At 52.2% G+C, this 26,975-nt stretch overlaps 1 protein-coding gene across 1 annotated transcript in view; it reads left to right on the top strand.

The window, feature by feature from the left end:
* The window catches only part of PRAG1 (PEAK1 related, kinase-activating pseudokinase 1), a 52,862-nt gene extending 40,115 nt beyond the window's left edge, over positions 1-12,747 (top strand). The window contains exons 5-6 of the mRNA XM_070068513.1: positions 2,822-3,579; positions 11,164-12,747. Of these exons, the coding sequence (XP_069924614.1) occupies positions 2,822-3,579; positions 11,164-12,315 (1,910 nt within the window). The 3' untranslated portion in view covers positions 12,316-12,747. The remainder of the gene's footprint in view (positions 1-2,821; positions 3,580-11,163) is intronic.
* The last annotated feature ends 14,228 nt before the right edge of the window (positions 12,748-26,975 follow it).

Here is a 26,975-nt window from a genome sequence, read left to right as displayed (position 1 = left end):
AGCAGACAAGGGCTCCTAGAAGATGATTAAGTCTCCAGGAGCTGCCCTAGACAGGTCAGGTGCATCCGAGTGAGAGGCAGGACTCAAGCCCTTGTGCTTCCTTTAGGACCGCCCCCACCCCCTTGCCCCGAGCCCACGCAGTTGTGCTTTGTCTCATTTTGGTTGCATTGCTAAAGTGGGCAGAGAGGTAAACAGACTGAGTGCCCTGCCTTGAGGGTGACATGGCGCAGTGAGCTAAATAAGGGGTCGCAAGGACCCGTGTCTTTGTACCTGAGGCACGTACTGCTTTCACACTGTAACACAAAGGGTCTTCACCAAGCTCGTGGGAAATGCATAACGTGAAAAACCATGCAGAGCCAATGTCATTTCACAGGAGGTTAAGCCACCACCATCCCATAGGCACACCCATTCTGCTCCACTTCAGTCCAGCTCCCTGCGAATGCGCCTGTCCAGGCAGCAGAAGATGGCCCAAGGGCTTGGGCCCCTGACACTCACATGGGAGACCTGGATGGAGCTCCTGGCTCCTGGCTTCAGCCTGTCCCACACCAGCCCTTGTAGCCATTTCGGGAGTGAACCAGTGGATGGAAGATCTCTTTGTCTGTCTCTTCTTTTCTCTCTTTACTCTGCCTTTCAAATAAATAAAATAAATTTTAAAAAATCTATGCATGGATTTCAAAAAATTTTTAAACAAATATCTTTAATTCAATTTTCCATGTACTTTTTTTAAAAGATTTATTTTATTTATATGAAAGACAGGGTTACAGAGAGGGAGAGACAGAGAGAGAGGTCTTCCATCCCTGGTTCACTCCCCAAATAGCCACAACAGTTGGAGCTGCGCCAATCTGAAGCCAGGAGCCAGGAGTGTCTTCTGGGTCTCCCACGTGGGTGCAGGGGCCCAAGGACTTGGACCATCTTCTGCTGCCTTTGCAGACCATAGAAGAGAGCTGGATCCGAAGAGGAGCAGCCGGGACTAGAACCAGCGCCCATATGGGATGCCTGTGCTTCAGGCCAGGGCTTTAACCCTCTGTGCCATAGCACCAGCCCCTCCATGTACTTAAAAAAAAAAAAAAAAAAAAAGATTATTAATTCAAAAGGCAGAGTTACAGGGGGTGGGGAGAAAGAGACAGAGAGAGATTTTCCATCTGGTGGTTCACTCCCCAAATGGCTGCAGTGGTCAGAGCAGGAACTTCTACTGGGTCACCACAAGGGTTCAGGGGCCCAAGGACTTGGGCCATCTTCCTCTGTTTTCCCAGGCATGTTAACAGGGAGCTGGATCGGGAAGTGGAGTAGCCAAGACTCCATCTGGTGCCAATATGGGATGCTGGTACTGCAGACAGCGGCTTAACCCGCTATACCGCAGCACCGGCCCTTCCATGTACTTTTGAAATATAAGGCATATTTTATAGCCTATGAATATAGTAGCTTCTTTATTATCCAATAGTATCAAAAGGAGCAGGCATTTGGCCTTGCCATTGAAATGTAGCTTGGGACACTTGCATCCTACATCCAAATGCCTGGGTTTGAATCTTGACTCCAGTTGCAATTCCAGCTTCCTGGCCAGTGTGCACGCTGGAAGGCAGCAGTAATGGCCCAAGTGGTTGAGTCCCTGCTACTCACATGGGAGACCTGGACTGAGCTCCCAGTTCCTACCTTTGGCCTGGGCTAGCCTCAGCGGTTGCAAGCATTTGGAGAATGAACCAGCACATGGAAACGCTGTCCCTCAAATAAATAATTTCTTTAATAGTGTACACTAAAAAGGAAAAACTTTACTCTAAGTAAATTCTACTCTCTAAATATCTGACTTTAAAAAAGTCTAGTAAGGGGACCGGGGCTCTGGCATAGTGGGTAAAGCCACGCCTACAGTGCCGGCATCCCATATGGGCACCAGTTCGTATCCCAGCTGCTCCTCTTCCAAGCCAGCTCCCTGCTGATGGCCTGGAAAAGCAGTGGAAGATGGCCCAAGTGCTTGGGCCCCTGCATATGCATGGGAGACCCATAAGAAGCTCCTGGCTCCTGGTTTCAGATCGGCCCAACTCCAGCTGTTGCAGCCATTTGGGGGGTGAACCAGCAGATGGAAGCTCTGTCTCTACCCCTCTCTGCCTGTAACTTTGCCTCTCGAATAAATAAATAAATATTTTTTAAAAAATCCAGTAAAACCGTACATGTTCAAATTTGTTGTTTCAGCACTGTTTGCAAAATATTAGAAAGAACCCCCAATGTCCACCAAGGGGGGACTAGTAAATCAACTAAGATACTTGCATATCATGATGTATCATGGTATAACTTTATAAAGAATTAGATCAATTTGTATCTCTGATATGAAGTCTCTGTGGGATTGAAAGAAAAGCAATATTCCAAAAGAATGAGCACCATTTGCTGTGTGTGCATGTGTGTGTGCGCATGTGTGTGTATACTCAGGCACATAGATGTGTTGGGGTTCTGAAAGGATGTGTGTGAAACTGCTGGCATTAGGTTCTTTTCATAACAAGGACTAAGCCCAAATGGGCATGGTGAAAGGGAGACAGTTGTCAGGGTAGGCCATTTTTGCATTTTGAATGTTGTCTACCATGCATGTGTTAGAAACAGAAAAGAAGTAAAATAAAATGAATTGCTCTACAAGAAAGAAAGAAGGGGGGGGGGAGGGAGGGAGGGAGGAAGAGAGGAAGAAAGAGAGAAAGAAAGAAAGAAAGAGAGAGAGAAAGAAAGAGAAAGAAAGAGAGAAAGAAAGAAAGAAAGAGAGAGAGAGAAGCTGCAGGCGGCTGGAAACTGACCCCTCCCTGCAGTGACCTGTAGCCCAATCCTCTCTGTTTCTCTTCTCCAGGTCCATCATCTGAGCCTGCGCACTCACCCACCACCAACGGGAAGAAGCTCTTCGCTCCCGTTCCGTTCCCCTCGGGCTCCACGGAGGACGTGTCCCCCAGCGGCCCCGCACAGCCACCTCCACTTCCCCAGAAGAAGATAGTGAGCCGGGCGGCCTCTTCACCCGACGGCTTCTTCTGGACACAGGGCTCCCCCAAGCCACGGACTGCAAGCCCCAAGCTGAACCTAAGCCACTCGGAGACCAGCGTCTGCGCTCAGGACGAGCCTCCCTTCAGCTGTCCCTTGAGCGCTGGAGGCCGCCACCATCATGTCTTCTCCTCTTCCGAGCCTCTGGAGAAAGCTTTCAAAGGCACTGGGCCCTGGACGCCAGCACCAGGACTGGCAGGCAGCCAGAGCAACTGCGGGAGCCCGAGCCTGCAAGGCAAAGGGACCCCCTCGGCCTCGTCCTCGCAGCTGAGCGTGTCCAGCCAGGCGTCTGCCAGCAGCGGCCAGCTGCAGCTCCACAGCCTCCTGAGCAGCATTAGCAGCAAGGAGGGCACCTATGCCAAGCTGGGGGGGCTCTACACCCAGTCCCTGGCCCGCCTCGTAGCCAAGTGCGAGGACCTCTTCATGGGCGGCCAGAAGAAAGAGCTGCACTTCAATGAGAACAACTGGTCGCTGTTCAAGCTGACTTGTAACAAGCCCTGCTGCGACTCAGGGGACGCCATCTATTACTGCGCCACCTGCTCCGAGGACCCCGGCAGCACCTATGCTGTGAAAGTAGGTACCGCCCAGCCTGCTTCCGCTCAGCAGTGCCACCGGCTGCTCTCGGCCTGGGCAGGTCCCTTCACCTCCGTAGGCTCCCCTTTACCCACCGTGCTCGCTGAGTTCATCCCGCCTACCCCGGGAGGTGGACGTGATGGGCGGCGGGAACGTCAGGTGCATGCTGTACTCAGGAGTGAGCCTGTGTGATCCGCTGTGTGGTGCCTTTCAGGGCGATGGCAAGTTCCTTCGTTTGTTCAGCAGGTTTCTTACCCAGGGCCTACTCTCTGCCAGCCATTGTGCCCAGATCTGTCTGTTCGGAAAAGAGTTGCAGATCAGTGCCTCCTCACACAGGGGCACTATAAATGTTAGGAAAAGAGGCGCAGAATAGAGAGGAGGCGGCGTATGAATTTACAGCCAGATCGAATTTATTCAGAGAAAATAAATCCGTAGAGGTGGGTGACCAACTGCCCGCGTGCCCATGATGGAACACGGGGCAGAAGGTCCTGACCCCCAGGGCTGGGCCTTTTTATATCTTAGGAGGGCTAGGGATGGGGGGCAGCAGGTGGAGGGGACTTCCTGAACTGGACTTCCAGGTGTTCTAGCAACTGTTCTTTCAGATGGCCGAGGGGGGTGGGGTGTGACGGCAATATGGTGTGAGAGCCAGCTGAGATTCAGGGGCAAGGAATACATTCCAGCTGAGATTCAGGGGCAAGGAATACACTCCAGCGTTATCTCCTTTGGGCAGTGAGCGAGAATGGCTGAGGCTTGCGTCTTTGTTGCATCACTGTGTAGGTGAACGGAAGGTTCCTGGTGCAGCTCCTGCTCTCCTGCCCTAGGGAGGGATATGTTCACGCATCAGACCACAGGAGGTTAGGCCTGGCTGTCGTCTTGATGGACACAAGTAACACTGATGTTCATTGAGCAGCTGCCAGGTATCCAGACCCTGAGCCACCTTGTCTGTGGACCTGAGGGTGGTTCTGCCAGATTAGGTAGGTTGGACAGAGGAGGAGTGTGCGGCTCCAAGGGATTAAGGAAATTGTTGCCCACAGTGAATCAGTTGGTGGCTGAAACAGATTTGAACTTTGGCTTTGGTGTCTCCAAAGTCTGTGCCGTGATTATATCCCTCCTGAGCGATGATGTCCAGGGCAGTGACCCGCCCAGGGCAACACACAACACACTCGCAATCTTCGCTGCTGGGTCACAGCCATCGCCACCGCACCCACTGGTCCCTGAGTGAGCTGCCCGTGTGCATGCATTTGGGGCAGTGTGGCTGCCACCATGGACCCCAGCCCTCCCTTGTGGCCATCTTCCTCAAACAGCGCTCCACAGATGCAGGCTTTTGTGGGGAACGAGGAGGGGCGCGCTGAGCTCTCTTCTGCCAGCCCCACTCCCAAGACAGTCTTTCTTTATTATTATTTGCCAATTAGAAAAGGGCGAAGAGTGAACTAGCTTCAAATGGCATCGTGGCGTAGTTTGTTTACCTGCAAAATTTTCTTTTAAATAGTATGATTATTAGCCGAAGAAATAGTGGTGAATTTTGTTGGGGGAGTATATTTTAAGAAAGTTGGCTGGGAACCTCTGATTGATGTGTTTAAAGGTCTATAGAAATTAATACTTTCCTGTGGTGGGGGAGCCTAAGGGGGGGCTACTCAAGGTGCAGTGCATTGGTCAGCAGTCCAGGCCCTATGGCCGAGATGGCAGGTGCAAGATGGGAGAAAATGTGATGTCTTGAATGAGATGCTGCGGTATCATTTCTTGAACTTCATAGCTTCCTGGCCGTCTAAACCCAGCAGGCCCCCTCAGTCAGCTGCACCTCTCTGCCAATCCCCAATTACAATGACAAGACAGCAAAGTCCCAGTGCTGCATCCAATAGCAGAAGTGATTGGGCCCTCCGGTGAGCCTGGGGTTGTCACCGTCAGCCCAGTTCTCATCTGATGAAAGGCCACAGATCCGAGCTCCTTGAAAGCCGCAGTGCCGGAGGTGCACTTAGCAAGTTCCTCACTCTCAGAGCCCCACCCCGCGAGACGGGCCTGCGCCACGTGCCTCCACTTCCACCTGAACTGTCCTGGGTTCGAGTTCATGGGCCACTCTCACCCTGTCTTCTTTGCTGACCCTGGGGCACACAGGCAGTGTCCAGAGACAGCTGACCTGTTTTGAGGGGGAACGAGCCTGGGGGAAGACACTTACTCCATCATGCAGGGAGGGGTTCCACTGCAAAAACTAAGGGGGCGGCCACCCAGTGCCAGAGACCTGAGGCCATCCAGTGCCAGTGACCTGGCCCTGCGCTGAGTCCAAGCCTCAGAACAAGCAATCTGATAGGATTGCCCTATTCTCCAAAACACTAAGCAGAAGAATCAGCTTTCCCAGAGGGTATTGCATTAAATATACATGTATATTACTTCTTATTTCATTAGACTCTAAGCTGTAAGGAAACCAGAAGATAAGCTTTGGTCGCCTAGAGAGAGCCCCCAGGGGGTTTCCTGTTTGTCCTCAAGGTCCATCCCTGTACCCCAGGCAGGAGGAGGTCTGTGGCAGTGGCGCCTGTTCAGAGCAGAGCAGTCTGTCGGCGAGATGACGGGGATCAGCAATGCCGATTTGCCAGTGTGCCTCGCCTGGTAATCGGGAGGCGGGGCTGGGGACGCGGAACATTCTTTGGCAGGTGCAGCTGCTCCCCTGCGTGAGTGCTGCAGTCTAGACAGAACACAGTCATCTGGGAGTCCGCAGGAGGGGGAGCGGCTCTGCCTCCCCACCGCTGCCTGTCTGTCTCCATGCTCCTTGCATCTGTGCATGTTAAGCAGGCATTCGGCACTGCAGTCAGCCGAGCCTGGGCCGTGGAGCCCCGGTTAACAATAGCTGGCTCCCATCTGCACCTGCTGGCTGCTGATGCCGGCACCTCCGAGCCTGGGCTCAGTGACCTGCAAAAGAGAGGAGATAAAGCTGGCTCTCTGAGCCTAACTCCTTGAATAGGTGGCAGAAAAAAAAAATCATTAGCTGTGTGTGCATTCTGAAAGCTGTTTCATTTCTCAGCCATCCAGAACTCCATTTCTGTAATAGGGACCTCTGTGAAGCCCCTGGGCCTTTTTTATTTAACAGATGTGACCGAGCCCAGATTTTCACCCGTGAAGGAGGCCCTCCCTAGCTCCAACCTTTAAAATGAGACTTGGCACAGCAAGAAGCTCGAAATCTGAGCTGAATCTAAGGCCTCTATGAAGTTCTAGGGCCAGCATCTGAGTGCAGGACCCCCTGACAATGCAACAGGGCCGGGGAGGGGTGAGGCTAGAGAAGAGGCCCCCTCCCCCTTTCTGCCTCCCCAGCCCCCACCCAGGGCTGTGGAAGGATTCTGGGATCCCCCCACCCAGGCTCCAGGGCTGGTTAACATGCAGACCGTGCAGGCAGCAGGGGAGGAAGCTGTGGGTCCTGCCAGAGCCCCCTTCCTCACCCCACCCCACCCCCACACTGATTCTGCAATGCTTCCAGCTAGGTTGCCATTTACTCTGCTCCCTCATTTACATCTGTGTGCAAACTGTGCAGGGCTCCACTGGAGCCCTGGGCCTGGAGTGTTTGCAGGGCCCTGGCCTTTGACGCCCCTACAGCTGCACTCTGTGGGCTGTGTTGTACCTGGGAGCAGGGGCTGCACTGCTCAGCACCCCCAGATGGCTACAGCTGAAATGGCAAGAGCGGTCACCATAGCAACCTGTCCCACTGCCTGCACACCGCTGGCCAGGCCTAAGGCTGAAAGCCGCACCTGCATCATTTCATGGAATCCTCACGCTGGTCCTAGGGCAGGGGACCGTCATTGCCCTCTGTACAGAGGAGAAAGCAGGCTCCGAGATAAATACCATTGACCCTCATTATCCCTGGGGGCTGTGTTTGAAGATGTATTTTTAGCCCCCAGTCGGCACTCAGAGTGCTCCCCAGTCATTTGTGGATCTTCACAGGACAGGGGAAAATGGGGGGTCCCCTGATCAGCTGCAGGGGTCCCGGCACAGCCCCGCCATCTTGCTGCAGCACCCTCCTCGCTGCTAGCAGGTGGCCTTTGGCAGTCTATTTGGTGTCTCCTCTCTCACATTTTTATGCTCTTTGTGAGCACACTGCTTAAACGGCCCCCAGGCATGGCACTGAAGTGCTGTCCATTTCCCAAGCACAGGAAGGCTGGGATGCACACGTGCGTGTGGGGTTAGCTACCAGCAGGCATGAGCGGCCGTGCTGTTAGCGCTGAGTTCCGTGTCCATGAACTGTATATTCAGCCAGCTGTCTCTGAGATACACTTCTGTTGTGAGTGGCTGGTGAGAATTGTGCGCCTCACCCTGAGCTAGGTTCAGTGCTCACTACTGGGCCGTTTGCGGCTACTCAGCAGAACACAGCTACTGCCAAAAATGAGAATCTTCCTACAACTCACCATAACCCAAGTCCATGTTTCCAACCCAGGTCTTTTTCATTCCAAAGCCCAGGGTTTTGACCCCCAGAACACTTCCCAGATGTACTAATCTAATTTAGCCCCTGGAAGCCTCAGTTTCCCCCTCTGTAATAGCCTCCGGCTCTTTGCATCTAGTGACATTGAGTGAGACCCTGCATGGAAACTGGGAAGGGGCCCAGCACGCGGCACATGCAGGAGCCTAGCAGGTGTCTGCGGTGGGTGAGGTCACAGTGATGTTCTTCCCACGCACCCGCAGGGGGTGCCCAGCTGTTTGTTGGCAAGACTGTTGTTATCTCGTTTTTTATTATTTGAGACACAGAGAAAGAGAGAGCTTCCATCCATTGGTTCATTCTCTGCCCATAGCAGCCAGGGCTATGCCAGGCCAAAGCCAGAAGCCAGGAACTCAATTAAGACCTCCCTGTGGGTGGCCGGGACCCAAGCACCTGCTGCCTCTCAGGGTGCACATGAGTGGGGAGCTGGAATTGGAAGCAGCACTGGGATGTGAATTCAGGTACTTCAATATGAGATGTGGGTGTCCCACGTAGCATCTTCACTGCTGAGCCCAACGTGTGCGTCCCAATATGCAAGACTCATTTCCAAGACCTGTTCCCCCACAAGTGTTCTTGAGTTTCCTGGTGTCCCAGAGGCTGCCATTTAAAAACAGAACAGTGGGTGGACTCGAATGAGAAACAGCCTGAAACAATGCCCTTTGCACGTGTATTTCACCATCATTTCTGCTCCTGCCATGGGAAGCAGAGTCTAGGGTAAAATACATTCCCCTTTCATTTCCATTCTGCTTCAGTAATAGAGAGATCACTGAATTAATGTGTTCCCCACCCCCTCCCTCTAATTAGCTTTAAAGAAGTTCCCTCCGGAGGGAGGCGGGCTGATCTCTTTTGTGCCAGGTTTCATGCTGAGAAAGCTTGTAGAGCTGCAATATCAATAAATCTCGGAAAAGGTGCTTGCAGTAGGATTTCGTAAACACTGTTGGAATCTTTCCAAAGCAGGAACCCAGGGGGGAAAGGGGGCCATTTGGGAATTGTTTGCAAAACGGTTTATAGGTAGGTATGAGGTGCCTTTCTTCTCCAGACTGCACACTGACCCTTGCGTCTCTGTAAAGCATAGGCCAGGTTGCAGGAGATGATCAACCACCTTCCGTCTCCTTCAGTGGGGTCACAGGGAAACCAAGGCCTGAAACAGGGCCACCAGGGCTGGCTCAGAACTCCACGGCTGAGTGGTGCCAGAGTGCGATTGCTAGAGTTTTTCAGGTGGGTGCACCACCCCTACAAGAAGACAGGGAAGTGGGCCAGGAGACACGGGCACCCTTCCCACAGAAGAGCTGGAGACCACACGTCTTGTGTGTTCCCACCTGCAGTTTGGAGGGTGCCTTAGGGCTCCCCGCTCCCTGGGCAGCTCTGTTTGCCTTGGGCTGCTGTGACTCACCCTGGCAGGTGAAAGTGTGCGGCTTCTACATGGCAGCTCCACCAGAGGCAGCCCTGCAGGGGCTGGTCATGTCCCTGGGTCTGGAAACCAGGGTAGCCCAAGAGAACGTGGCCCAGTCCCAAAGGTTTCAGGCCTCCGTTGAGACTCCCCAAGCTGGGAATAGCCCCGTGGTCAGACATCTCTGCGGTCAGGCAGCTGCCTTTTCAGGTGATCGAGACGGAGAGTGAGGCCAGTCCCGGCATCAACTCCATCTGGCTTCGTGAGAAGCCGTGGAGCCCGCTCTGTGGCTAGAGGCACGTCTTCCCCACTGCCGCAGTGCCACGCTGCCTGTTGCTCTGCAGGGACCCCTTTCTCAGTGGGTCATTTTATGTTTAACTTTGAGGAAGTGACCCGCTGGGCTCCGAAGCGGCTGCTATGTTTCACATCCCCACCTGCCTGGTGTGCGGGTGGCCGTTTCCCCCTCTCCTCGTAGACACTTGCTGTTGCCTTCTGTTAGAGCCATCCCACTGGGTGTGAGCTGGCGTTTCACATGGTTCCGATTTGCATCCCCCTAATGACTGCTGATGCTGAGCATCTTTTCATGTGCTTAGGGCTGCTTGCACTTTGGTGAGTTGCCTGTTCATACCTGTGCCCATTTTTAATTAGGTTATTATCCTATCATTGAGCAAGAAGAGAAATTTTTTTTTTTGCGAATTCTAGATACAAGTCCTTTATCAGATATGTTTGGCAAATATTTTCTCCCCATCTATTGCTTGTCTTTCCATTTTGTTAATGGTGTCTTTTTAAAAATATTTTTTATAGGGCCGACGCCGCGGCTCACTAGGCTAATCCTCCGCCTTGCGGCGCCGGCACACCGGGTTCTAGTCCCGGTTGGGGCGCCGGATTCTGTCCCGGTTGCCCCTCTTCCATGCCAGCTCTCTGCTGAGGCCCAGGAGTGCAGTGGAGGATGGCCCAAGTGCTTGGGCCCTGCACCCCATGGGAGACCAGGAGAAGTACCTGGCTCCTGCCATCGGATCAGTGCAGTGCGCCGGCCGCAGCGTGCCAGCCGCGGTGGCCATTGGAGGGTGAACCAATGGCAAAGGAAGACCTTTCTCTCTGTCTCGCTCTGTCACTGTCCACTCTGCCTGTCAAAAAAAAATATATATTTTTTTTATATATATTTGAAACACAGAGTGTGTGTCTGAGAGAGAGAGAAATGTTCCAATCCACTGCTTCACTCCTCAAATGCCCACAACAGCTAGGGCTGGGTCAGGCCTAAGCTAGGAGCCAGGAACTCCATCCGGGTCCTGGATGGCAGGGACCCAAGTCTTTGAGCCATCACTGGCCGCCTCCCAGGAGCATTTGCAGGAGGCTGGATTCCAAGCAGAGGTGGGATTCCATCTGACAGCCTGCTGCATCACAGTGCCTGCCCGCATTGGTGTCATGTGGAGCAAAAAAAAGTTTTGATTGTGAGGTCAAGTTTATGAATTCTTTTTCCTCTGTGGACTGTGTTTTCAGTGTGCTATTTAGGAAATCTTTCCCCAACCCAAGTTCTCAAAGATTCTCTCCCGTGTTTTCTGCTAAAATGTGTGTGTGTTAGCTCTTACCCTTAAGTCTGTGTGATGCAGTGCTAGTTAATTTCACGCATGGTGTCAGAAAGGAGTGAGTTCACCTTTGTGGCATGGATACCTACTTGTCCCCTCACTGTTGAACACAACCCCGGCTCCCCGGCTGACCTCACTTCTGCCTCTCCCCGCAGATCTGCAAGACCCCTGAGCCCAAAGCAGCCTCCTACTGCAGCCCCTCTGTGCCCGTCCACTTCAACATCCAGCAGGACTGCGGCCACTTTGTGGCCTCGGTGCCGTCCAGCATGCTGGCCCCTCCCGACGCACCCAAGGACCCTCAGCCGGCCCTGCCCGCGCAGCCCCCAGCCCAGGAGCAGGACTGCGTGGTGGTCATCACCCGCGAGGTGCCGCACCAGACCGCCTCCGACTTCGTGCGGGACTCGGCCGCCAGCCACCGGGCAGAGCCCGAGGCGTACGAGCGGCGCGTGTGCTTCCTGCTTCTGCAGCTGTGCAATGGGCTGGAGCATCTAAAGGAACACGGAGTCATCCACCGAGACCTGTGCCTGGAGAACCTGCTGCTGGTGCGCTGTGCGCCGCAGGCTGCCCCCGGCCCCGCCGCCCCACCCACCGCCCCAGCCCCCGGCCCGGCCGCGCCTCCCCGCGCTGGCGCCTCCACGGCCCCCGCAGCCGGAGCCACCCCGAGCCCGCCGGACGCCCCCGCCTGCCAGGGCGTGCCCGGGGACAAGCAGTTGCCCCGACTGATCATCAGTAACTTCCTAAAGGCCAAGCAGAAGCCGGGCGGCTCCACGAACCTGCAGCAGAAGAAGAGCCAGGCCCGGCTGGCCCCCGAGATCGTGTCGGCCTCCCAGTACCGCAAGTTCGACGAGTTCCAGACGGGCATCCTCATCTACGAGCTGCTGCACCAGCCCAACCCGTTCGAGGTGCGCGCGCAGCTGCGGGAGCAAGACTACCGGCAGGAGGACCTCCCGCCGCTGCCGGCCCTGTCGCTCTACTCGCCCGGGCTGCAGCAGCTGGCGCACCTGCTGCTAGAGGCCGACCCCATCAAGCGCATCCGCATCGGCGAGGCCAAGCGCGTGCTGCAGTGCCTGCTGTGGGGGCCCCGGCGCGAGCTGGTGGAACAGCCGGGCCCCTCGGAGGAGGCGCTGTGCAGCACGCTGCACAACTGGATCGACATGAAGCGGGCCCTGATGATGATGAAGTTTGCCGAGAAGGCCGTGGACCGCAGGCGGGGCGTGGAGCTGGAGGACTGGCTTTGCTGCCAGTACCTGGCCTCGGCCGAGCCCCGAGCCGTCTTGCAGTCGCTGAAGCTCCTGCAGCTGCTGTGAGCCCGGCGCCCTCCTCCTGCACTTTGGCTGCCCCTGCTCGCGTGCCTGCCCCGCCCCCGCTGCCCTTGCTTGCCTTGCCAATATCCATGTCTCCCTGGGAAATGGTACAAACGGCTGTGATGCTCGGATGTAATATATATATAAAATATATAAATATGGATGACAAAGGGTGTCCTTGGCCTTGGCCTTGACCTTGGCCGTGGCCTCCTCTCCTCACCAAGCTGTCCCCGGTTTTTTCCTGTAATCACATGCGTTTCTCGCACAGTACAAGGTCTGCCAACAGAATAGAGCCTGGACATTGGCCTCACTACCCCAAGATGAGAACCCTTCACCCTCCTGTCAAACTGTTATTTAATGCCCCTCTTCCCCACACACAAAAAAAAAAATCCATTAAAAATGTTTGCTTGGGTCCTTTATCCCCAAGCACATTAATGTCTTTGGTGGTGAAACTGACTGGAAGCCTCCATGGCAACAGCAGAGCCGGGTGTGGCTTGAAGCGTCCTTGGTCTCCCACTTGAGCTAGCACAGCATGCAGCCAGGATCTGGGCATGTCAGGAACCGGGTCATCCTCCCTGCTCCTCCCCCCACCTGGCAGTGTCCCAGAAAGAAGCCACACTCAGCTAGCGGGTGTGAGCCCCGGGGATCGGAATTCACCCCCACAGCTCCAGACCCATTTCCAGTTTGCTAGAGCAGGTCACCGTTGGTATCACGTTGGTATCGGTCAGCGGCCTGCCTGAGAACAGAATCCACCCCAGAGGGGTCATATGAAGAGCTCTTAACTGGGGGTGCTTACAGAGGTGTGTGCATGGCTGAGACTTTGAGGGAGGCCAAAGCCAGGGCCAGAAGGGCGGAACATGGATGGCCTGTTTCCGGGAGTTCCTCGCACTGAGGGCTCGGTAGCCAGAGCAGGAAGAGAGCGGGGAGAGTTACCCTCTGCTTCCCTTGGTCCCAGTTGTCCTCTGTCTGCAGACAGCAAGGAGCTTGGGTGACGCAGCCCGCAGGGTCAGCCTCCTGGGGCAGGGCGAAGGTGGAGAACGGATAGAGCGCCAGGTGGCGAGTGGCCCGCTGTTCCTGCTGACCTGGGTGACACCCATGCGAGTCCAGGAGGCAGGAATTCCAACTCACAAACCCAGCCTCTCCTCTCTGCCGCCCCGAATTCCTTCATCTCTCCTGTCCTGAAAGTGCATTTAACACATTGGCACTGTGTGTTGTAGTCAGTAGTTGGTCCTGTGCCTGTAAAAATGCACAAAGAGTGTTAGGGGGCACCAGACCCTTCCCGCCTCGAAACTAGATACGTTCAAAAAGTCAGAAATTACTCATGTGAAGGGAAACAGCCCCAAACCCTTATGTTTCCACCTAGAAGATCAGCTTGTAACTACTGAACTGATAAATTCCCACAACGTGGTTAACGTCTCTGAACGACACCCCAGACTCATTGGAGGCATTGCCATAGAAGCCCCAAGCCTGGCTCCACCCACCCGACATGCAGAAAGCCAGTGGTGGAAGAAAGTAGGTGTTTATTGCAAAGTGCGGAGCAAGGAGCTGGGCAGCTATTGCTTAATTCCCGGCTCCTGGAGGAGCTAGGGTAAAGGTTCTCACGGATTGAAACTGGGGCTGAGAGGGGCATACTTAGTTCACACCCAGGTTCCTGGTTGGTCAGTGGTGCCTGGGACCTTCCTGTGATTGGCCGGTGGTGCCGTGCTCTTTGGGGAATGTATGATGGTCAGGTGGGCTCCAGTTGGTCTGGCAGCTACAGGTAAGTGGGTGTTACCTTCTGCCCCAGATCTGGAATTCCCCTAAACAGACCCCTCTGGACAGTACTGGCCAGCTGGGTTTTATCTATTGGAGAAGCAAATGACTTCTTGGGTCCCCGTGGTTAGAACTGTACTGGGCCAGCTGTATCCCTCCCTTAGTTACTGAATTCAATTACTGAATTCCTTTTGATAAGACAGGCAAGGACACCTTGGGTTAAGGGAGACAGACAAGAAGCTGTCCCATTCATAACTCTGGATAATTTCAAATGAACACAGGTCTCAGTGGGTGTCCTAGGATCTGGGACTGTGGTTAGTAACCAAGGCGGGGAAGTCTCCCAGGTGCCCCCTTACATGGTAATGTCACTGCTTTCGCAGGGCCATCTTCAGCCCTGACTGCATATAAACACGTCCCCTTTTCCATGCGTTAGCTGCAAAGACAGCACCTGGGGACACACTTGTAATTTCAATTGTTGAACATCGAAGAAAGGCCTGGTTCAAGCCAGCTCACAGCTGTGTTTGTGCAAGAGAGAGAACAGTTGAACACAGAGCATAGCTCTCTGTAGGGCCTATCTGTTTTGAGAGCATTATTTGATCATTGCTAGTTCCTAGGAATTTTCCAGGCAAACCTTCTCCACCCTCCATTTGCTGCCTTTTGCTTTCTTGTTCTTTCTCACTTCAAGTAAGTAAACAATGGAAAGGGAGGAGACAGACATTCTGCCAAGGCGGTGCAGTGCCGTTTGGAAACTCACATCTCAAGAGCACACTTCTAGTCCCTGAATTAATTGTACCTTGTTAATATGCCACCCACTTAAGAAAAAAAATAAAGTTGTAAAAGAGATTTTAAGAACCAAAATGATCCAAAAAGTAAAGGGAAAGAAGAAACTGTAGTAGTGACTCCTGCCTGAGAAATAGGAGCAATGAGACCTAGAACTTGTTTCTGAGCTCCCCACCCACCTAGAAAAGAACAGAACTGGTGACAGAATTCTTTTCTGTGTCATTTAGGAAAAGTTCATCAAAGGAACAAACGGCTGGCGCTGCGGCTCAATAGGCTAATCCTCCGCCTGCGGTACCGGCACACTGGGTTCTAGTCCCGGTCGGGGCGCCAGATTCTGTCCCAGTTGCTCCTCTTCCAGTCCAGCTATCTGCTGTGGCCCGGGAGTGCAGTGGAGGATGGCCCAAGCCCTTGGGTCCTGCACCCACATGGGAGACCAGGAGAAGCACCTGGCTCCTGGCTTTGGATCAGTGCGGTGTGCCAGCTACAGCAGCCATTGGGGGGTGAACCAATGGAAAAGGAAGACCTTTCTCTCTGTCTCTCTCTCTCACTATCCACTCTGCCTGTCAAAAAAAATTAAAAAAAAAAAAAAAAAGAGGAACAAACTTTTGCCAATGAGTGACTGTGAAGGAAATTTGTCAAGGATTCTTTGTGTGAAAGCATTGAATAATGCCCAAATAGTAGCTCAAATAAAAAATTCTAAAAAAGAATTTTTCTAAAAGAGGTCAACTTCTGAGGTGAAACCCAGGTGCATAGGGGTCACACCTGGCTTCATCCATGCCACCCATTCCTCTCCATAGATTGGCCTCCTTCATGATTGACAGGTCATGTGGCTGCAAACACGAAGACACTACAAAACCATGGAAATGGAGTTAAAGTGTAAGTTGATTTTGGTGCAAAAGTTTTTTTTGCAATCCATGTGTAATTTTTCATAATATATTTCCCCTGAATTTTTTAAACACCTCTCATTGGGTTTGACAAATAGCTTCGGTCACACCAAATTCAGGGGTCCAGTGTAACTGGGCTTGTGCTATTGCAGTGTACACCTCGGGTGCGTGGCTTTCCCTTCCAGAAAGCTCCAGCGTTGAAGAAGAAGTCCAGGGACAATCATTAGGTCTGCAGGGTAGAGCTCAGAGGCTTGTGGGTGAGTCCAGCGACTCTGCTGTTCTGGTCCTCTTCTTGGCTTGCAACCCAACTACTGATATTTAAATCTCTGTTCTTCCTCTCTGGCTCACAGGCATGTTTCCCAGGATCCTCTCCATGTATGTAATTTGTTTGTTAATGGGCTTTTCCCATTTTCGTGCCAAATATGGAATCTTTTGTGTTCTCAGTGTTCTTTCCTGTAGGCGTTATGAAGGCTCACATATAAATTGTCATATTGTGGCCAGAAGCAAGATAGGCATTCAGGGATTATTTTTCATAACACATGGCTCAGATCTGAAAAGACCTGGCTCTGGGGAGCTGTAGTTAACTGTTCCATTTAACACTTCCTGATTGTTCAAGTGCTTGGGGTTAGAGAAAAACTCTTGTGATGTACACGTGTATGCAAAACAACCTGACAGTTCTGAGGAGGGAAGACCTGTGGTGTCTGAAGGACTTCTCTGTAATGTGCTCTTTAAATACATGGCCAATCAATGAAGCAGCCTATCCCACCCATCTAAGAATCTTAGAGGATCTAAGGATAAGCTTACTAAATCCTCTAAAAGTTGTAGATTTGTCCTGTAAGATCCCTTGTTATATTTAGCAGTGATGTGAATGGGACTGATTCATTAGAAGCCAAAATTAGACCTAGTTGATGTCATGGCTAAAAGTGAACAACTAGAATGAAGTGTTCGGGGCAAATGCCATAGGGTAAGTGTCGTCACAAATCACCCTTTCTCTTCTCCAGTGCTAACGAATGCAAGTAAACGGGGCAGTCTTTATGTACCAGACATTCTAGGGCGAGGACTCTCCCCGAGGGTGGTTGGTAGTAAGTAGCTTGATGGGTTCTGCGGCCACCGGAAAGGAGTCTTAAGTAACCTGAAAATGGTGTTGTTGAGTTTGGGGAGTTTGGGGTTCTGGCCAGAAGTCCTGTGACCAATTGGGATCCTTATGAGATCTGAGAGACTCAGTGGTCTCAGGTCTGAGTACTCAGCAGTCTCCAGGACTTGAGTATGTCCAGGGCAACTTTAGGGAGTGTGGGAAGCCAAGTCCGGTTTCCTCGGGACTTCTCAGCAGGCTTACTTGGTACTGGACTGTCCTGCTGAAGATTCGAACATATACTTGGGTCGCGTATTCTAAGTGCTGGATTTGAATCTTCCCAGTTCCCTTACTGCTCCTCGAAAACATGGTCCTAGATGCTGGATGTGTTTGACTGTCAACAGTTCACATATGGTAATGGACTTGAAGGTGATTTTTCAGACTCCTGCCTTTCTATGTCAGGGGTAACCAGGCATGGGGAAAGGTGGAGGAAATTGAGTATGGAGGTCCAGGAAGGGAAGAGAAGGCAGGAAATGAGAATGCAAGATTCCAGACAGCCCAGCTGATGTGCCACATGCCTGCACCTGTCCCTGATGGATGCCCCCCACCCTGAAGAGCCATTCGTGCCTGCAGTCCTTGGCTGGGATTCTACAGACACATGGATGGATGTCTAATCTCCCTTCAAAGGTCTCCAGGGACGAGGAACAGATACCACGTCCCCTTTTCTAGATTGTCGGGTTCGAATTCAGAATTATTTTTTTGAACTATTTATTTATTTATTTGAAAGGCAGAATTTATGCACACACAGACAAATACTTATGCCAGTTGCAAGTAGGGGCTTAACCCACAGCACCACAACACCAGCCTCACAGATACTATTTTATAGGAGTGTGTTTTGGAAAATTCCAGCGTAGGACAGAGAGAGAGAAGAGGAGCACTTCCATCTGCTGGTTCACTCTCCATACGGCTGCAAGAGCCAGGGCTGGTCCAGGCTGAAGCCAGGAGTCCAGAACACTCCATCCAGGTCTCTCACACAGGATCATCAGCTTAGCCTACTGTGCCACCACACCGGCCCCGTTGATCTGAGTTTATAGCGGATATTGCATTTTTAAAATGCTCTTTACTTATGCCTTTTGTTTACTGACCGCTCCCACCACCATGATGCTGCAGACAAGTTTCAGTTTTTCTAAAGGAGTAACAGGAATTGTCTTTTCCTACCTTTCAGCTTTGCTGGTTTTACTTATTCTGAGCATGCAAAAATCCAAAGCACTCAAAAAGGCACAGGCACGCAGTGTGGTATCCCTCTGCCAAGCCTTCTGCCCTGTTCCGGTTCTTCCTCCCTTCCTCCATCTACCCCCTGCATAACCCAGCTCACCAGTGTCCGCCTTATTCCTCCTGCATTCAGTTTGCACAGATAAGTGGACACCAGGACAGTCAGCCTTTCCTCTCAGCTGGTTCCACATCCTCAGAGTCAATCGACCATGAACTGAAAATATAGTGGGGGAAAATTGTATCAGTACTGAACAGGTAGACGTCTTCCTCATTATTTCCTAAACAGTACAGTATCACAGTTATCTACATAAATAACTTACATTGAATTTGTAACTAATCTAGAGATGATTACAAGTATATGGGAGGATATAAATAAGTTATAGGCAAAAACTCTTTTTTTTTATATTTATTTATCTATTTGAAAGGCAGAATGACAGAGAGGAAGAGACAGAGAAAGAGATCTTCCATTTGCTGAATCATTCCCAAAATGGCCGCAACAGCCAGAGCTGGGTCAGGCCAGAGCCATGGAGACATGGAGCTCCATACATGGCTTCCACATGGGCGGCAGGGGCCCGTGTACTTGGGCCATCTTCCACTGCCTTCCCCAGCACATTAGCAGGGAGCAGGATAAGAAGCAGAGCAGCTGGGAGATGAACTGGTGCTCATATGGGATGTTAGCTTTGCAAACACCAGCTTATCTCATTGTGCCATAATGCCAGCTCTGCAAATACTATTTTATATAAGGATGTTTTGGGATAATTCCAGTATATGAGAACCAGCAGCCCAAGGTGGAAGGGGCTGAGAGACCAAAGAAGTAGGAAGACACACCTAGAATTACACAAAGGCCCAAGACACACGGCTCTCTGCCACATGAAGTGGGAAAAAAGTTTCAAGGACAAGGTGGCTCACCATACCCAGAATGCACATGACTTTGTCAACAGACATTAACCTTCTAGGGACCAGCTAAGAGCTCTTCTTTCCATGGGGTTTGGGCTGACCCCCAGGATTACTTAGAGAGCAAGGTGCAGCTTCCCCCAAACTGGCTATTGCCCTGTCAAACTGAATCCCTGCAGAGGGACATGCGCATCTGCAGATTTCGGTATTCGTGGTAGTCCTGGAACCACACACCCAGGAGGAGCAAGGGAAGACGGAACGTGTCTTCTTTCTTTCCTGTCCAGAAGTTGGCTTCTTAGAGGTGCAAGAGCACTTTGTTTTCCTGACTTAGCAGGGTGTCAGCAGGAACATTCCTAAACAGAGGAAGCGCCCTGATCTCTCTGACCTCGAGTCAGAGAATGACAAGGTCCACTCCCAGCACCCAGGCACAAGGGCATCACTTGCACCTGCTTGGAGACTATTGACTCATTTCGCTTTCCGTCCTTCCTTGGGTTAGATCTTAGGACAAGCTGATTTCATTTCCGCTGCAAGATGTGGACTCTGAATCCCCAGATGGAAATTCTGGGGCTTACCCAGAAACCACCGCTGGTAGCCTTGGCCATAGTTCCCCGGGGAAAATGATAAAGTTCATCCACAGCCCCTTCCTTACCCCTGGAGAGACTCCGCCAGCCTTCATGTCTGAAACTCAACCTATCTCTGATAAAGTCTGCGTTGGTCCCTTGCAGCCCACCCCGCCTGGGGAGCGTATCAGAGGAAGGTCTTCCAGAGATCACAGTGATGGACACACGGGGCTGTGCTCCTCAGCACCCGGGCTTCCCAGTGGCTCCCGTGTGGTCATTTCTCACCAAGGCCGCCTGAGCTGCCAGGGAGCCACAAGGCCTCACTCTCTGGACTCATCTGTGGACCGTGGGGCGGGCTCTTGAACAAAGGACGCCCGATGCTGTTGGTCTTGGCTGAATCTGCCACGAGTCATGTGCCGTTCCAAGTACCTGACAGAGCATGGGCAGAATGGAGGAGCTGGCCGGGTGTTAGCCAGTGGCATGGGGCCATGTGGTGACAAGGATTGGGGGCGGGGACCACGTTCCCGGCACAGAGGCATGCAGGGCAGAGGCTGCCTGCTCGGCCGTGCCCACTGTACCCCTGCAGCTGGAGCTGGCAGCCTCCACCCAGCCATGAGTCATGCGTTTGCTCACAGCCCTCGTCCAGCAGCCGGGCTGTGCCTGCCCCAGCTGCAGGGCCCTGGCTTATCCCGACAGCCCCTTTGTTTCAGCTCTGAAAAGGCAGCAGCCTGGGAATGGAGAAACCCAAGGCCATTGTTAAAGCGGGGATGGCAGCCATTTGTGTTCTTTGGGGAGGAAACCCATTTCTAAATGCCGGCTCACAAGCACTCCTAAGAAAGGGCTTTTCAGCAGGACAGGGCCTCTGCTGGGGGGCGGGGATTATCACATTCCTGGGGTGGGCCTGTGAGGTCTGGAATGTCTCCTTTGTGGTAACTCTCAAGTTACCAGGCAGGGAAAGCAAGGCAGGCGGTAGGAGAGAGACACTTAATGTTCCTGGGCTGAGGTCCTGGAGAGTTTGCCGCAAGCCCAGGCCTGGCTACCACTTGGCTCTGCTGGCTATCTCTGTGTCTGGAGGTGGACACCACTCAGTTTAGCCAAGAGAAACCGACATTACCTCGGGGTCCTTGGTTTAGTTTTCATTCGTGTATCCTCCGTGGTCTGAGCACCCAGAAGGAATTCCTTAACACCAGGACCTCTCATTCATGGATTCCCTGGGGGGCGTGAGCGGAAGCTTTTAGTTTGGTGCCTGATGAAAATATTGAAAAACCACCAGTGACCTAACAGTCTCTCTGTTGACCTGGTCTTTTGCTCTGGGAGACTTCAAGTCCTGCTAGTAGGAGTATTATTTTACCTTCTGGCAGCACTGCTGTCGCACATGGAGAGATCTGGATAGGTTGATATCCGGAAATGACCCCCTGAAATCTATACGAAAATGTGGCCCCTTAAAGTTCCCCAGAAATCCCATCTGGGGTGCCACATATGCTACCGGAATTTGGGGTGCCATACGATATCACCATCTGCTTATTAATAGATCCCTAACATTAATAAGCCCGAGAGGGTTCTTGCCTAATATGTAGAGAAGAATTCTAAATACTGGCATAAATAAACGAGTCAGCATGGTGCGTTTTAAGCTTTTATTTAGTGTGAAAGAAGCATAGGAGAGTGAGAGCTTTATCTGAGAGAGAGAGGTAAATCTGGGTGCATTCCAAGCACCCAGGAAGCCTAGGGCGGGTGGCCTGAAGGCCATGGGCCCTGGAGGCGCAGGGCTACAGCCAGTCCCCTCCTGGCAAGAGGCCAGGGAAAAGAGGAAGAGGGCGGGACACACCGCGGCCCAGACTTTTAACCCACTTCCAAAGGGGAGTGGTTAATTAACCTGATTGTCTGGTGGGCACCCAGGTGTGGCCAGGTAGGGGCAGAGCGAAGGGATCGGGTAGGGCGTGAGGGGCGTGAGGTCACACGGGGGGCGGGCAAAGGCATGGTCTTCCAGCTCACAAACCTAATCAGTTTTAACCTGTATGCCTACCTACTTCAAGGTGATGCGCGTTTTAAGAGGCAATTGAAGGCCTGAGCAGTGGCTCACTAGGCTAATCCTCCACCTTGCGGCGCCGGCACACCGGGTTCTAGTCCCAGTCAGGGCGCCGGATTCTGTCCCGGTTGCCCCTCTTCCAGGCCAGCCCTCCCCCGGGAGTGCAGTGGAGGATGGCCCAAGTGCTTGGGCCCTGCACCCTATGGGAGACCAGGAGAAGCACCTGGCTCCTGCCTTTGGATCAGCGTGATGCGCCAGCCACAGCGCGCAGGCCGTGGCAGCCATTGGAGGGTGAACCAACAGCAAAAAGGAAGACCTTTCTCTCTGTCTCTCACTGTCCACTCTGTTTATCAAAAAAAAAAAAAAAAAAAAAAAAAAAGAGGCAGTTGAGGGGCCGGTACTGTGGCTTAGCGGGTGAAGCCTGCAGTGCCAGCATCCCATATGGGCACTGGTTCGAGTCCCGGCTACTCTACTTCCAATCCACCTCTCTGCTAGGGCCTGGGAAAGAAGTAAGACAGCCCAGGTGTTTGGGCTCCTGCACCAGCATGGGAGAACAGGAAGAAGCTCCTGGCTTCGGATCAGCGCAGCTCCAGTCATTGTGGCCAATTGGAGAGTGAACCAGCAGATGGAGGACCTCTCTGTCTCTCCTCTCTCTGTGTAACTCTAACTTTCAAATGAATAAACAATTGAGATGTAGGAAAGGAAAGTGGTAGGTAAAGGGGGGATCCAGGCCTGGAGCCGTGGTTTTTGTTGGTTTGACTTTAAATCCGTATTTCTTTTGTTCGTTTGTTTTATCTGAAAGGAAGAGATACAGAAACAAGAGTCAGACAGGAAGAGAGCTTCCATCCACTGGTTCACTCCCCAGTGCCTGCAATAGCGACAGCTGGACCAGGCCAAAGCCAGGAGCCCAGATACTAATCTGGGTCTCCCCCTCTACTAGGGTGGGTGGAAGATGTGAGAAAAGTTCCTGGGTGATGTTCACAGTGCTTTGTCTCAGGAGTTTGGAATGTCCCAGGTGCGGGGCTTTCCAAGGCAATAAGCATTCTGCTGGCCCTTTCACTACCTTCCCTGCCCAGGAGGAGAGAGTGGCGGACAGGGTGTGTGTGTGTGGGGGGGGTGTCAGGAAGAGGAGAGAGGCAGTTTCGGCTGCCAGTGAGGGGGAGTAGGGAATAGCCAGACAGGGTGATGGAGGGTCCTGTCCCTGTGGCAGCAGCACCCCTGGGGGAAGAGCAAGAGTGGAAGCAGGGTTCAAGAGGAGGCACCAAGCCTTCTCCTGCCCGCCCGAGGGCTTGGAATGAGGAACGTTGACCTCGGAGGAGGACGAAGGCTGGGATGTAGGGGAATCACCTACATCCAGAGAGGAGTCACCAGATGGAGGCGTCACAGAGCGGGCTGAGGGAGAGAACTGTGGGGTGGAGGGCATACAGGGAGGCTTTGTTTCCTTGGGGAAAGCAGGATACAGAGTTCAGGGGAGGAGGGGTGGGAGGTTGGCAACTGCCCCTGCTGCTGCTGGCCAGAGGGAAGAGGCGGTGCTGCGTGGGCGGAGGGACTGGAGTGAGTAGACAGGGAGAAGGGAGAGGAGGGAAGGCGGAGGATGGAAGGGGAGGCTCCACACCTTCTTCCTCCATTTTATTCCACCAGTTTATTTTCTACATCAAACTGAGGCTACCAGGGCAGAAAGGAAGTGGGAATCTTCAAACTTCTCAAGCTGCTAATTTTCATTCTGCACTGTGAGATTTCTCTCCTGAAGTTGGACTCTCAGTGTTAAGACGACACCAGCATGGTCAGACATCTCCCAGCAACGGAACCTCTGAGACAGGGCTCAGGACAGCAGGACTCGGGCTGAAAGGCTGGCTGGGCAGGTGCAAATCAGTGAATCTGGTTAGCAACTTTTTTTTTTTTTTTTTTTTTTTTTTTTTTTAAGAGAGGGAGACAGCGTTCATCTACTGGTTCATTCCCCAAATGCCTGCAAGAGCCAGGACTGGACCAGGCTGAAGCCAGGATAGAACTCAGAGTGTCCCAGCTGCATGGCAAGAACCCAGCTATTGTAGCCATCGCCTCTGCTTCCCAGGATGTGTGCTAGCAGGAAGCCGGAAGCCAGGAGTGGAGCCAGGACTGGAACCCGAGTTCTCCGGTACGGGACGCAGGCGTCCTAAGCTGCGAGTTCACTGCCATGCCAAGTGCCGCCCCCGCCAGTGACTTTAAAGGAAGACTCACAATTCCCCATGTGAGAAACCCCATTTATGGAGTTATACTCTTTGGGATGCCTTGAACTTGAATCTGCCTTAGAAGACACACTTGAATTTCCTGGCTGTTGCTCAAGAGCGCCTTCATTTTTGAGCTGCCTCTCAAAGTTTTGTTTTCACGGTAGGAATTCCGTTTCCCAAGATAAATTCTCCATCTTTCTGCGTTAAAGCACCCATAAGCCTCCTGAGCTGATCCCAGCACCCCTGTTAGCTACAGTGGGTGGAGGTCAGCCCTCTGCCTGCTCCTCTCCCATGTGTGGGCTGAAGATTTGTCAAAGTGAGCGAAACCCCAAACAGATGATCCCATCAGACCCAACAGAGGCGTAGCAGAGCTCTGCCAGGAAGAATCTGATTTCAGAAGCTTGTGATGCGCCAAGGCCCTGGCTTCTGCCCAGGCTCCCGAGGCTGACAGTTCAGGAAGCAAGAACATGATAGCATAGCATCTTGGTGGGCAGGCTTCTTCCTTCTCTCCCCTTCCTCCAAACAGAGGCTCTCCAGGGGAGTGACATTGACATCAAAAGCTGCTTGTCACTCAGTGGGTCTCCCACACAGGGAAGTGTTTGTCTTGGCTAAGGATGACAATATTCTGTGTATCCGGAGCTGGGGGCTGCTGGCCATGAACTCCTCCTGGCCGCAGAGGGGAGATGTGTGGCTGCCATGCCTTTCTCCAGCTCCCACAAGCCAGAAATGACAGAGGAAGCCGACAGCCCGACAGTGGCTCCCAGGGCCTCAGCCCAGACCTGAAGATCTCCGAAGGGGCTGCTGGGCCCAGGTCATAAAATCTCTTCCGCTTCTAAGTTGCTAATTTCAGCTCTGGGTAAAAATCTAGGATCTTGAGGGAGATGAAAATGGATTTTTAAGAAGATTTTTTATTTAACTGAAAGGCCAATTGACAGAGAGATGAAGAGAACAGGACAGAGACAGAGAGATCTTCCATTTTGCTGGATCACTCCCCAAATGTCTGCAACAGTCAGAGCTGGGCAGGGAACTCCATGTGGGTGGCAGGCACCCAGCACGCGGGCCATCTTCTGTGCCCGCTTTAGCAAGAAGCTGAGTGGTAGCAGAGCAGCCAGGAGTTGAACTGGCGCCCTGATGTGGGATGCCCGTCACAGGTGGCAGCCCACCTGCTGTACCACTCCACCAGCCCCTAAAAAGTGGTCCATAAGAGATAGAAACATGGAAATCTTACTGTTTAAGCTGGTACCCATATAACTCCTCTGAAAATTTGAGTGCATTGAAACGGTGCAAGTGACAAGTCAGACTCCAGGGGCAAGGAGCCCTGTTTTCCTTTCATCTCTCTCTGAGTTATAACGGCCTGAGCCCTGCCCAAGGTCCTCAGTTATTGTTTTTTATTAACAGAAAGTTGTAGCATTGCTCAGCTGCTGAGAGTAATGATAACCTCAGAGAGTCCTCCCATGTCACTTTTACCCCAGGTAAGACTCACCCTCGGGGCTTGCGCTGTGGCGTAGTGGGTTAAGACACCGCCTGCAGTGCCGGCATCCCATACGGCACTGATTCAAGTCCCACCTGCTCCTCTTCCAATCCAGCTCCCTGCTGTGGCCTGGGAAAGCAGTGGGGGATGGCCCAAGTCCTTGGGCCCCTGCACCCACGTGGAAGACCCAGAAGAAGTTTGATTCCTGGCTTCAGACGGGTGCAGCTCTAGCCGTTGCATCCAACTGGGGAGTGAACCAGCAGATGGAAGACCTCTCTGTAACTCTGCCTTTCAAAGAAATGAGATCTTAAAAAAAAAAAAAAAACACTATCTATCACCACCCAGCATCCTTAGTAAGGAACACTCATCAGTTGGACATTTGGGCTGTTTTCTCTTTTTGGCTGTCATGAATGGAATGCCGTCTACATTCATGTCTAAACTTTGGTCTAGGTCTTCGATCTAGGACCACAGTTGCTGGGCAGTCCCTAATGTTTCTAAAGTGTTCTCATGTTGTGATTCATAGACAGCAAATCCTGCTATCCTCATTTAGGAGATCAGGAAACTGAGGCCCAAGGGGGTGACTTGCCAGTGGCAAGGTAGAATGGTCTAGTTCTGCCTTTTGGCTTTTAGTTTATTGGATTGGTAGATGGCGCAATTGAAAGAGGTTGAAGTAGGTTTTCATAGCAAGATCACCTACGAGATTTAGCTTAATGAAGAAAAAGAGTGACGTTGGATTCCTAGTGTTCCTTCTCCAAGTTCTAGGTAGTAAGTGGGGACCTAGTAGAGTTTCTGTATCATTTAGACTGGGCTCAAGTCGGAAGACAGGGTGTTTCTTACCTGCAACATCTGCTCAGTGTCGGAAGGCAGTCAGTGGAGAGAATTTCATAGATGGCACTTCACTATTGTGCCGACCTGTGTGGCTCCCTCTGCCCCTGCCAGGCCCTGTGAACTGGTGTCTTGCCCAGTGGCTTGTCTTCAGGTAAACAGCAGCTTTATGCATTTCCTTATAATTTATGTATTAGGTTTCTGTAGTATTTTTCCACTTAACAGCTCAAGGTACTGATCAGGTAAACTGTAGAATTTTTTTTTTTTAAGATTTTATTTATTTGAGAGGCAGTTACAGACAGAGTGAGGAAAGGGGCAAGAGAGATCTTCCATCTGCTGGTTCACTCCCAAAATGGCTGCAACAGCTGGAGCTGGGCCGATCTGAAGCCAGGAGCTTCTTCCGGGTCTCCCACATGGGTGCAGGGGCCCAAGGACTTGGGCCATCTTCCACTGCTTCTGCAGGCCGTAGCAGAGAGCTGAATCAGAAGAGGAGCAGCCGGGCCATGAATCAGCATCCATATGGGATGCCGGTGCCAGCCTCAGGATTTTTTTTTTAATCAAACACTTCTAAGCATCAGAATGTTGACTGAATGAAAATGGGAATGGTTCCCAGTGTAAATAAAGGGAAAGAGCAACAAAGAACTTAATAGAGTGACATGAATGTGAGTTACGAGCATAAATATGAACTGTAAGAGTGCTGGAGACGTGGTGCCAGGGGAGGATGTGGGAGAAAGAAGATGGGAGGAGAGAAGCTGGGAGGAGAGAAGCTGGGGAAGATCACAGAAGTGGCCCAGGAGGTGGATTTGAAGGATGATTAGAAGCCTGCCAGGTGGAAAAGAATCAGAAGGATGTTTTACTTTAAAGTTTTTAAAAATGTATGTTATGTATTTGAAAGGCAGAGTGACAAAAAAGGGACACAC

Source organism: Oryctolagus cuniculus, chromosome 2, assembly GCF_964237555.1.
Source record: "Oryctolagus cuniculus chromosome 2, mOryCun1.1, whole genome shotgun sequence".
Lineage (NCBI taxonomy): Eukaryota > Metazoa > Chordata > Mammalia > Lagomorpha > Leporidae > Oryctolagus > Oryctolagus cuniculus.
Note: the sequence above shows the minus strand (reverse complement) of the source record. Positions and strands in the feature narration are given on the sequence as shown.